Below are 12,215 nucleotides of genomic sequence, written 5' to 3'. Positions count from 1 at the left end.
ATGGCCGTCCGTAGTCTTGATCCAAAGAAGGATCCATTTAGTCCAAAAGATGACGACGAAGAAGTGCTAGAGGCAGAAGTGCCCTATCTAAGTGCAATAGGCGCATTGTTGTACTTAGCACAATGCACAAGACCGGATATCTCATTCGCTGTGAACTTGCTAGCTAGATATAGCTCAGCGCCAACACGACGCCATTGGACTGGTGTTAAAGATATCTTTCGATACCCAAGTGGTACGATCGATATGGGCTTGTTCTATCCCTACAGAGAAAAGATGGATTCGGACCCATCAAGTGCCAGGGACTCCACACATGGTGAACTGCGTTCCCTCTCCCCATCCCAAAACGATATAAGTGTTTTGTAAGGTTTTGCTGATGCTGGGTACCTCTCTGACCCACACAAATGTCGCTCCCAAACTGACTATGTTTTCACCATGGGAAAGACCGCGATATCTTGGAGGTCTACAAAACAGACCTTAGTCGCTACCTCTTCGAATCATGCAGAGATTATTGCTCTTCACGAAGCAGTTCGTGAATGTATATGGCTTCGATCCATAATTACGCATGTTCGAAGCAATTGTGGTTTGAAGTCTACCACAGATGAGCCAACGAGCATTTATGAGGATAACGCTGCTTGCATTGAACAAATGAAGCAAGGCTACATCAAAGGCGACAACACCAAGCACATATCGCCCAAATTCTTCTATAATCAGCAACAACAGAAGCTCCTCAAGATCAAAGTGAACCAGGTTCGATCTGAGGACAATAAGGCAGACTTGTTTAATAAGTCATTGCCTAAATCCACGTTCGAGAAACATGTGGCAAGAATTGGCTTGCGGAAATTATCTGAACTCCCATGACTGTAGTCATCAAGGGGAGGCATAGACATCAGGGGGAGATGTCTACATGTTCACCTCGAAACGTGAAGGGTGTGTTGTGCTCTTTTTCCCCTTCGACCGAGGTTATTTTTGTCCCACTGGGTTTTTGTTACTCGGCAAGGTTTTTAACGAGGCAACGAGAGAAGCACCGCGTTTGGACAACACAAGGGGGAGTGTTTAAGGATAACCCTAATTTGTGTTTGGCCCAAACTCTAGGTTACTTGACCTAGTGGTAATAGGGTTAAATTAGAAGGATCTAGATTCCTATTCAATGTACGATTACTTTCCTTGTATGATTGAGATTCTATGCATTGTAATCCTCTATATAAAGAGGCCCCTATTATCAATGAGAATATACAGCAAATTTCTCTCAAATTCAGTTTCTCTACAACATTTTTCTTTTTTTTGACAATTCTGGATTTTACTTTAGGATGCCAAAATGAAAAATTGTAACCCAGGCTAAAATTACCGCACAGTTTTTTTTTTTTTTAATCAAAACAGAACTTTTATTTATAATGAACTCAATTACAATGAGATTGGGTACAAGATTCTACACAGATGATCAAACACTTAGAATTCAGACTGAATGTCTATTCTGACACACTAAAGAAGTCATAGAGTGCTCGACTCTAAACCAGGCCCGGCCCTGGCCCAGGGCAGGCAGGGCGATAGCCCAGGGCCCAAGTTTTGAAGGGTGACGGCCTAGGGCCCAAATTGAAGCAGTAGATGGGTAAAAAAAAAAATGTATTTCTGTTAGAAATATGAGAAAAGGAACAACAAGAGTGCGATCTTTGGGCCCCAAAGTATGCATTGATGGGCAATTGTTTACAATATATAAAAGTTGAAGCAGCTAGTGCTAGACAAAAGGGAATGCAAGAGTGCGATTAAATCATATTTTGCATTGATGGGCAATTGTTTACAATATATAGAAGAAATCATTTTAGATGAGATTTGATTGATATAAAGTGATGTAATGTTTATTTTTCGGGGTATTGGTTTTTTGTCCCCCCCCCCCCCCCCCGTTGTATCATATATTTTTTATCAATATAAAATATTTTTGATTTTTTTTTTATATAAAGGGCCCAATTTTATTTTTCGCCCCGGGCCTTGAATTTCCCAGGGCCGGGCCTGCTCTAAACAAAGAAAAAGTTGACTAACTTTCAATGCCTCTTTTGATGAACGGTGAGCAACATCTTCCCGCTTTACAAAATGACTATTACAAAATCAAAAGACTTAATTTAATGTTTAACTTTTTCTAAGAGGTGTCCCTCAAAACTTAAACCATCACTCTCAACATGTAATTAAGGAATTAATGATAGATAGAGCATCACCTTCGACTTCCAACCTTCTAAACCCCACATGAGAGCAAAACGAAGTCCATGAAGTAAGGCAAGAGCTTCGACTGACTTTGCATTGATAATTTGCGTAACTTTTTTTTTATGGAGATCACACAGTATCCTTAAAGGTTTCCTAGGCCCATAGACTAATATGTGCGCGGGGGATCATGTCAAAACGCTTTATCCCCTCTGGCCCCCAAGAATAGATAAGATTTAAACTTCAGTCCGCGTTGGCGAGATTCGAATCCGAGTGTGGGGGTCCCACAGCTGAAAGCTCTTACCAACTCGACCACCTGTAGTAGTTATAATTTACGTAACTTACATTGGCAAGGGCTACATGCAGTTTGGTTTCTACTTTTCAAAGTATATTTCAACCTAATCTGATAAAATTCAAGCTCTTTGATAATTGTCTATATTAAGATAAAAGTTTTTTAAATATTAAAAATGTAAGTTCAATTTAATTACGAGTCTAAACTTACTAAACAATAATGCCAAAATCACTAAATTGGTTCTTTCACAATTGACAAAAGCACATTGTAACAGTATATTACACATATTCACATACTACTTGTAAAATAAAATAAAAAATCCCTACAGTGCTGCCCATTAAAGGTAGCTGAGAGTAACACTGATGGATTTAGTCATAACGTCTAAGTAGTAGACTTCCCCGATACGATTTAGTTTCTGGGCTTAGAAAGCTTTTGAAAAAAAACATGTGATCTCGATCAAAAAAATATGAGTAGCTGACCATATCTATGAAACTCACTTTTCTGATTTAGCCACTACATCTACAGAATCCACCTCATTCTTAGACATGGTGACTCCATGTCTCCATTGGCTCAATTAAATGGCGCTCTTGTAGGCTCATCTTGCATAATAATCAAATCGATAACATTTTACTAATTGTGGTTTACAAACTCAAAGATATCATTAATCTTGTTTTTAATTTTCATATTAAAGTGCATAAGGAAATCATATCAACATTGAATTTAATTCACATATAGTTAAGAGAGTGAAATCTACACTCTCTAATTTGTAATTCACACTCTCTTTCTTTTTTTTTCAAAATTCTCATAAAAATACAAAATTTAAGTTAGTAAAGACAAAATTTAACTTACCAAAAGTGTAAGATTGTAAAATGGAAATTCTAAATGTCACTACTCGAGAGATTTTTAGGTAGGGCTGGCGCGCCACGCGGCAGTATGTCCAGCCAATATGCAGGGGGTGTTTTGGATATTTCATTATAATTAAACATAAGTTGTTTTGAAATACAATTAAAAAATAAAGAAACGTGATTGATTGGGCGTACGTGATTGATTGGCTAATACGTTTGCCCTATCTAAATATTTCTCACACTACTCTTGAATATTGTTTGTCAGCAGTCAGAAGATGTGTGTTGTGCATATCTAGAAGTTTACATTGAAAAATCATTTGACGTCAAAAATATGAGGTGATTTTTTTTTTTTTTTTGATCAACAATATGAGGTGATTGAGAGGGGGAAAATGAAAGGAAGCGGGTGAAATTACCAGAAAAGGCCTCCCCCGACTTCTGATCGAAAACGATAACCGATGAGGTCACTGTCAAAATCGTTCTCTAATATAATGGTCATTAGAACCTTATTGGAAAAAAAAAAAAAAGGGTAATGATGACTGTCTCAGCATCTTGATCGTCTCCAATCGGACAAGAAAACCATTCCTGGGGTGCCTGTGATAGTGCCTGAGAGACTGGTGGAGGCTGATGGGGTTTTGTTTGGGTTTCCTACCCGGTATGGGTCAATGGCTGCTCAGATGAAGGCGTTTTTCGACTCCACGGGGGAGCTTTGGAGGGAGCAGAAGCTTGCAGGGGTGCCTGCTGGGTTCTTTGTGAGTACTGGCACACAGGGTGGTGGACAGGAGACTAATGCGTTAGTAAGACTCCCTTGGTTTTTTATTTCGAATTCGTTGGTTGAAGAATTGTGTTTTTACTTAATGCTTTTGCTGGTAGTTGAATGTTGGCGCATTTGGTATGTTTGAGTGGTATGACGTGAATTAGAAGTTGGTGTCTAAGGGAAAAGGTTTGTAAATTGCATATTCAAGTAAAAGTGTTAAATGCAAGAGCATTGGAGTTTGGATTCTATGTTCGATCACATTGCTTGTATACATTGTCAATTGTGTTCTGTAGTTTTGAACAATGTGGCTCCAACTACATGAAATGTACATTCTTTATTCTTTGGTAGAGCAATTGGTCTTTTGAATTGTCCATGATGACTTCCAAATTAGTAGACGGGGGTTGGGTGTCAACTTTCAAGATCTTTATCCAATGGGATAAAGGATATGGAACTGAAGTTAGGTTCAAGTTTCAACCCCTTCTGAAACACTCCTTTAGGGTGCTGAAGTAACAGCCTGTCTTGTACTGTTGTAAGATGCTTAAATAAGCTCATTTTTATATAATGAACTAATACTGCACCAGGTAAGCTGAAAGTGGTTGGAGATAGTATCAGAAGTAAACAAAGATATATATTCAAAACGATGAAGTCTAGGCATTGCTTTGTCATTATTCAACTAAAGTAAATCAGCCAATAATATTTTTCTCTATTTATTGAATCTGAGAATAATCAGTACTTCCATTTCCTATTTGATTAAGATTATGATAAATGCGTTAGATCCTAGAACCTATTAGAAGCACCAGTGACAGCTTAGTTGGTTTCCATCTGGTATCATATACAAGATAAAATGTATATGATACAAGATGGTCAGTGTTTGAACCTCATCTACTTAAATGAGCTTATGTAACCCGTAGGTGAATGTAGTTTATAGTTCGTGTTGCTTGTATGAACTGTTGCCTTGCCAATGCTACTAGTTTGTTGATTACTATGCAATTTCACCAATATAAATGCTCATCCATTCTACTATAGACTAAAATTTCCTGTGCTTCCTACTTAGTTTCTGAATGCTTGTGTTGTTGTGTCCACATTTATTTATGTTCTGTAGCTGTTGTAATATAGAATAATATCTTATGTTATCGATCCCATCCTCATCAAAACTATGTCAATGCATATTTGCTCAGTTGGACAGCCATTACTCAGTTAGCACACCATGGAATGATATATGTTCCAATTGGCTACACCTTTGGTGCTGGAATGTTCCAAATGGACTCCCTTAGAGGAGGGTCTCCATATGGTTCTGGGGTTCTTTCTGGAGATGGCACAAGGGCACCAACTGAGACAGAGCTCGCTCTTGCAGAGCATCACGGAAAGTACATGGCTACTATTGTCAAGAAGCTTGTACATTGACTGGAGGAGTCTTGACAAATCTACATTCTTTTGCACTTCCATACAATTTTCTTGGTGTTTCTACTCTGTTTTGTGATGTTCTTCAGATGTCATATGTTAATAGATTTTTCCAGCAAAATCACAAAATGTCAATAGATTTTAGATAGTTTAGTCATTCCATTTTTTTTTTTCAGAAATTGTAAACAAGTGTCTCATGATCATCAGTTTTGAACTTTTGACGATTGCTCAGTCAAACTGTTCATATATGGTCTTTTCTGTCTGATTGAAACATTATTGTCATCAATAAAGTTGTGGATCATGTTCATTTCTGCATATCTGCCACTACATATAACTACTTGGATAATATAATCAGATGTTATAATTATGATTATTTTCCGTCATTCAACTGTGATTGATATCAAATTAAAATGGAGTATTATTGGCTTATGCTTACCTTTGTTACTAAGATGTAATTGTTTCTCCACTTTATATGGAATGCTATCCCTGATAGATTAGATGAGTGATGAAACTGATGAAAAGAAAACTGTCACTGTTCACGGTATTTGTTTCCAGGTATCTGTCTATCTGATATCATCCAAAAAAAAGTTTGTTGTGGTTTCCTAAAATTACTAGAGAGGAAATTAGTGAGCCTAGAGGTAATGCCTCTAGCGATTAGTGAGAACTAGAGATATGTCTCGACTCTCGAGTCTATGTAAATCTTATCAGTCTCTTTCCCCTTAAATCTTATCAATCTTATCAGCATATATATTTATGCTGAAATAGTTTGTTTTATGGTGGTTTGACATAGAAATGATGTAGCTACAACGCTTGGGACTTTATGTAAGTGAGGTTTACTATCATGTATGTGTTTGTGATTGACATCAGATTAAGTATTTTTGAAGGCTTTGAAGGAACCAACTGAACCAAGTCACTATCATCTTGAGTCTTTCACCTTCCCAGCATCTTTGGTCATTCTTCTGTTTCATCCACTACGTGTCTTAGTGAAATCAAGCTCATGGTCCATTTCAATGTATGGTGCTGGAACTTCCATGTTTCAAGACTCATGCCATACTCAATGTCTCACTTATGGGTCAAATATTATGGAACTTTATACTGACATTTTCCTAGTGAGGGTGTTGGACTCGATCAAGATTGATGAGCATCTCTTCAACTTGATCAATCTTAAAGATGATGTTGATGCACCGCAATAGTCTTTCGCAAGAGAAGAGCCACTTCTGCACATCCGCAAGGAAATTTTTTATTGAAGAGCTACTAACTTTGGCTACACTTTTTGTAACAGTAGTCAAATTCTGTAGACAGGAAGAACTGTACTAGTTTCCTTTGCTGGATGTCATATAGGATTTTTATGTTGTAAAGTGAAGTTCTCGTGGCCAAAATGTGAGTTTAGCCAATAGTTCTCTGGTAGGCTAGTTGCGTTGAACAGTTCTTTTGGGTCTAGGAATAGATTAGCTTGCTTTATTATCTGGCAAGTAAAGCAGGATGTCTGGAAAAGCTTGAAAAGTAACCAGACAACTCGTACTCCACAATGTACCATGATGGCTAAATACTACTTCTGGTGCTTTACTTTATTATCTTCTTCACAAAAAGGGATGAACAAGATTAATTGACAATGTAGTACTCAAACCTTCACTATATTCAAAATAGGTTATCCAATGCAGAACTCATCTCAAAGAGGTCCTTAACAGTAATGACATATAAGGGGGAGGCACTAGGCGGGTGCATCAGCTACAAAGCTTTCATCTTGGAACAGATGCTTGAGATCTTTGACAATGGATGTTAATCTCCAAAGGGATACTAGAGCAGCTCCTACTAACATAATCAGTGATAGTCTTGGAGTCAACTTCTATCATAATCTCCGAGCAATTGTCGTTCATGGCTGTAACCTTCACAGGGAGCATGAAGCTCACAAGATGCACCCCAGTTCTGCCAATATTCCTTGAGCTTGCAAACAGAGGCAGCCTTCAGAATCTCGAATAATAAAGGCATCATAAGCTCTATAAGCATGAACAAAACAACTATCAAACTTCAGCTCGGCTTAAGTGATGGCGGAAAAGACATCAACTAATAGCTTTGAGCACTAAGATAGAAGGTGAATTAGTAGCAGCATTGAGGACCTTGACAGGACGCTGTTTGATGTTCCTGAAGATCCAGATATCTCTTGATTCCCATATTTGCCAGGGTTCCATGTTCCAAAGTTGGTCGTTTGGGTCTGCAATGTTGCATTTCCATGTACTGCTATAACTATGGTCCTGCTGATATAAATACAAGTCATAGACTCATAGTTAGTGTTGCACTTTGTACTTGTTAGAAAATATGTTACATGGATTCTTGGTTGACAACACTGCCGATCTGTGTGCAGCAAGTTATGGAAACCTATCCATCAGCTCGATGGTCCTGATGCATATATTTGCAATACTGGAGTCTTCATTCTTTCCTTTGGATGAAGAGTTTACGCGCTCTAGAGCATGTTCAAGAGAATACTCACGACTTACTGGAGAATTTGATGAACACTGGCAATATTCAACACAACCACTTGAGAAGAGCAGAGAATTGGAGAACATGGAGCTGCATGGTAGTTTGCTTCAAAAGTTTGAGTTTGCATGCAACCTTCTCCATTTAGGAAACAGGCAATTTAGAGTTTTCAGAGCACATTCCGGAAATTTCAGATTCATAGGGGGCATAGGGCATTAAATCAAAGGCAGGTAAAACGATACTAAGCAATAAGGCTTAAGACCTTCAAATCTTCGTGAGCATAAACCCCAGTGATATTTGGCTTAAGAAAGCAGAAAGAGTGTCTCATTGTCTAAGGATTGCCAAAGAAAGATTGGAAGCACCATAATGTATTTTTCAATACTGCTATACAATTCCAAAAATTCTTCCTTAATTCAGCTTAAAAAGCATGAAATCCGAGAAGAAAGTGAATTCCGTATTGTGAAACATATCAGCACAGTTCAAAGTGATCACTGATTTATTTAAGTTGTTCACTCGACCTGGGAAGAAGAAACAGTATCCCAAACTAGCAGAGGTATTATATGATTATTTACACTATTGGACATGATGTATTTTATGGTTCAACGGGCAAATTATGTAAAATGAAACAAAATAGATTCAGTAGAAGATAAGATTAATGTCTAGCATTTTTGAACAAATATTTTAAGTTGCAGCTGGATACAAATTGGATAAAAAAAAAGTAGGAAAAAGCATGTTCTTTCCCATTTTAATTTAGAAAATAAATACACAATTGAAGCCTCCATTCTAGAATTCTGCAATAATCCACATCAAACTTATGAGAATATACCATGTTTTTCCAGCCAATATCTTAAACATTTCACAAAGTAACACCACCAGGTTTCATAAGCGTACTTAAGCCTTGCCTGATTAGAAGAATTCACGTTCCAGTACACCAGAAGAGAGAGAAGCTTTGACGACCAAATGTACAATCCCACATACCTTTAAGGATGAATCTGGTGTATAAACAAAAGCAGCTTCTACATGCACCGCGGGAATAAGGTCTGCCCCACATACCCACCAGACATAGCTCTTCTCACATTGGACTCAAACATCTTGGGGTTATCCCTTAGGACAGCAGCTGCATCATGATTAAGGGGATCTTCATAATTGGGTTGCTGCATTCACAAAAACAAGATGAGATTTAAGAAACTAACCGACTTGTTTAGAACCAACTTATGAAAGAATAATCAATACCGTAAAAAGATGAAAGAGTCCATATATTATAGTATTGATATTCAAAACAGGTTTCCAGTCTTCTCTTAGAATGTTGAGGCAGACGTTTCCTTCCAAGTCAATATTAGGATGATAGACCTGCAAGTAGAAAATACTGTTGAGACAACTTTTATGCCTGGGAGCAACATTATCTAGACAAGAACGACGTGTGCAGATAACAAGACAGGATAGTGTACCTTTGTCTTGCACTTGACCTTTGGCGCCTCATGAGGATACATGGGAGAAACTTGAAATGTGAACATAAATGTACCGCCTCTGCGATAGCACACTGAGTCAGGCAGTGAAGTCTAAAACTCCTATATCAAAAATCAAACACCCCAGTCTCCACCACCAATATAAAAGCAAGTGATCACAAAGAAAATAATAGATCAAACGATGAGAGCATCTTTAAACTTCATGATTTAAAAATGCCTAAACCCTTAATCTGTTGCCCTTGGGAGTATCAGAGTCATCCAAATATCTCAAATCCCTAGAGATGGCAATCCTCAATTTTCAAATTATTAGAGACTTTTCTTACTCAAATCCGTACTTTGAAGAACTGAGAGGATTAAATAAGTTGAATTTGTCATGTTAAAAATCTCTTTAATGAAAACAACAATGAAGATGCAAGTCTTAAAAACCATATAGGATTCAGCCTGACAAAGACAGGATGAGACTTTGCACAATAAATCACTTACAGATAGTATCCTTCATCAGGCCGGACGGTAACCTCAAAGTTCATTAAATCGTCCTTACCATTGGGGAATGCTATGGTACATGTTTTCTGTAGGTTCAGCTCACTAATATCTGCAATGGAAACCCAACAAAAAAATTAGAACACAAGCCTATATCACCATCATTATCCTTTTCTTCTTCTCCCCCTCTTTACAAGGCTATCATTTTAAATTCATCTAGGAAATGTAAAATATCCCACGACTGGGGGTATCCTTTGCATAATAAATCAGCTACAATAGTATCCCATGGCTTGTAATGGTCTCTTTTGACATACTGTCAATATAACATGCCATTACAAGCCTGTATCAGTTTCATTGTTTATCTTTTTGCCCCTTTTTTACAAGACTGTCATTTTTAAACTCATCTAGGAAAAGCAAGATGACTGGAGGTCAGTCTTTGTGACATGACTGCCAATATAAAAGGCCATTACAAGGTGTCATTCGCCCCTCACAACCTTTACCACCTTAGCATCCCAGAAAAATAAAAAATAAAATAAAAAAGAGAGGCATTTATAAAACTGCTAAATTTCATGCATAACAAGCAAGTTGTCAAAACTCAAAAACTTGACACACTGCGATACAAAGTTATGTTATTCAATGTTTATTACGTGTTGCTTGCTTAAATGTGAACAATGAGGCACCTCTTTCAGATACCTTGGAAAAAGAACGCCTAAACAATAACAGATATGTAAAACTTTGACATGGCATACCTCTATGAAGCCGTAATTCTCCTGCGCTTTGCTTCTTAACCAGTGTCTTTCCATTGGCATTTTCAGCAAGCTCCCTCTGCTTTTCCTTCACTTTAAATAGCTTAATCATTTTTCCTACAATACAGCACCAAAATAAACATATACAGCTCATAAAATAGTTACATATTTGAGATCTTGCAAGTTAATATGATAAGATAGCAACACAGCATGCTTTAAGCCATCAAAGTCAAACAATTCATAGGAAAGATATTATGTAACTTGTATGCATTGATTTTCTGTCATTTTTAACAGCTAGTTTTCATACACGGATTATTATAGCTTCACCGTTGGTTCAGCTAAGATTGTTGCTTTGTTGACTTTGTACGAACCAAGGAACAGTAATATTAAGCATCATTACTTCCTTCAATTATGTTCATACATAAGCTTGTCCATAAGCACACATTTAGATATGGACTTAACTGCAACCAAAAGATCACGACAGGCTTAATTCACAGCACTAAAGACTCAGCAAACCTAAATCACACATATGCATTAAGAAACCAACTAGATCCTACTACAACCAATTAACAAAGAATGACCTCACAGTTTAAAACCCGACAGCCAGCAATCCTTAACAGCTAGAGACCGAAAACTCATTATACAACAAGACCAAGTGCAAACCCTTTATCCAATTAAAGGTCCCTAATGTAATTACACAAAACATACACCAACATTCATAGGTTTCTAAACTTCAGAATCAGAGGTCTCTAACCCCCATTACAACTATTTGAAGTAAAGTTTTGAACTTTACATTCAAACAAATTAAAAAGCAATGAACTTTATCGATCAGTAAGCATAGCAGCCTCTTCGGAGACTTACCGCTTGAGTTGAACTGTCGGGAGTCCCTGTAAGAAAAAAAAAAAAAAACAACAACAACAACAACAAAACCAAACACCAAATCATTTCCCAAAATTCAACTTCTCATTCAATCAATCCAATCTCACCTTTCTCTACCCAACCCCCCTTGATCAAAGACCATTAAAACCCCATCAAAACAGAAAACCAGAACCAATAATTCACACCCAAAAAAAAAATATTATTATATTCATGCTAAAGTATTACTCAGTTTTCAGAACATGGATCAAATTATCATTCTCAGCAACCAAAACACACATGAGTTCTGCGATCGTGGAAACGAAGCTTACCTGCTTAGAACAGCAAAGAGAGCAAAGCCAAAGCCAAAGCCAAAGGGAGGAGGAGGAGAAGAAGAAGAGAGAGCTCGAGCTCAAAAGGAATCTGAAGGGCCAAAGCGTGTGAGAGTCGCAGGGTGTTCTTGTTTAAATAAAGGTGGGGGCCTTTGCCTTTGCCTTCTTTTTTTTTTTTGGCTCAATTATTTGTATTAATTTCTGGTCCCTCTCTCTCTCTTTCCTGCTCTGCGTCAATTATCGTCGCGACGTCATCACTTGCCGCTTTCGGACAAGGAGCTGGCATGCTGATCCGCTGTACTGCACCATTTTGTGTTCTAGTGGGCGTGACGAATGCTACTGTGCCAATACTATGGTCGGAGGTTAGAAGTGTCAATTA

General features: G+C 37.6%; 2 protein-coding genes across 3 annotated transcripts; one reads left to right on the top strand and one right to left on the bottom strand.

Annotated features, from left to right (window-relative positions):
- Positions 1-3,846: 3,846 nt before the first annotated feature.
- On the top strand, positions 3,847-5,797 carry LOC133739305 (probable NAD(P)H dehydrogenase (quinone) FQR1-like 2). The gene is made up of 2 exons (XM_062167052.1): positions 3,847-4,117; positions 5,260-5,797. The coding sequence occupies exons 1-2, from the start codon at positions 3,990-3,992 to the stop codon at positions 5,483-5,485; spliced, it is 354 nt and encodes a 117-aa protein (XP_062023036.1). The 5' UTR covers positions 3,847-3,989; the 3' UTR covers positions 5,486-5,797.
- A 2,771-nt stretch (positions 5,798-8,568) lies between these two features.
- Positions 8,569-11,998, bottom strand: LOC133738339 (NEDD8-conjugating enzyme Ubc12-like). Of its 2 annotated transcripts, XM_062165862.1 has the most exons (7): positions 11,837-11,963; positions 11,511-11,536; positions 10,653-10,766; positions 9,907-10,015; positions 9,406-9,484; positions 9,191-9,307; positions 8,569-9,111 (listed from the first exon to the last, which is right to left on the bottom strand). In XM_062165862.1, exons 3-7 carry the CDS (start codon positions 10,759-10,761, stop codon positions 8,974-8,976), a joined length of 552 nt encoding a protein of 183 aa, XP_062021846.1. In that variant the 5' UTR covers positions 10,762-10,766; positions 11,511-11,536; positions 11,837-11,963; the 3' UTR covers positions 8,569-8,973. The 2 variants fall into 2 exon arrangements, with proteins under 2 accessions (XP_062021846.1, XP_062021845.1); XM_062165861.1 differs by lacking the exon at positions 11,511-11,536 and having other exon boundaries at positions 11,837-11,998.
- Positions 11,999-12,215: the final 217 nt, after the last annotated feature.

Source organism: Rosa rugosa, chromosome 3 (genome assembly GCF_958449725.1).
Source record: "Rosa rugosa chromosome 3, drRosRugo1.1, whole genome shotgun sequence".
NCBI classification, from domain to species: domain Eukaryota; kingdom Viridiplantae; phylum Streptophyta; class Magnoliopsida; order Rosales; family Rosaceae; genus Rosa; species Rosa rugosa.
Note: the sequence above shows the minus strand (reverse complement) of the source record. Positions and strands in the feature narration are given on the sequence as shown.

Coding starts and splice junctions, on each gene's coding strand:
- LOC133739305 (XM_062167052.1), top strand. CDS start 3,990: ATGGCTGCTCAGATGAAGGCGTTTTTCGACTCCACGGGGGAGCTTTGG. Junction 4,118..5,259: donor GGTGGACAGGAGACTAATGC/GTTAGTAAGACT, acceptor ATATTTGCTCAG/TTGGACAGCCATTACTCAGT.
- LOC133738339 (XM_062165861.1), bottom strand. CDS start 10,761: ATGATTAAGCTATTTAAAGTGAAGGAAAAGCAGAGGGAGCTTGCTGAA. Junction 10,016..10,652: donor AGAATTACGGCTTCATAGAG/GTATGCCATGTC, acceptor TTTCCATTGCAG/ATATTAGTGAGCTGAACCTA. Junction 9,308..9,405: donor AGGTCAAGTGCAAGACAAAG/GTACACTATCCT, acceptor TTCTACTTGCAG/GTCTATCATCCTAATATTGA.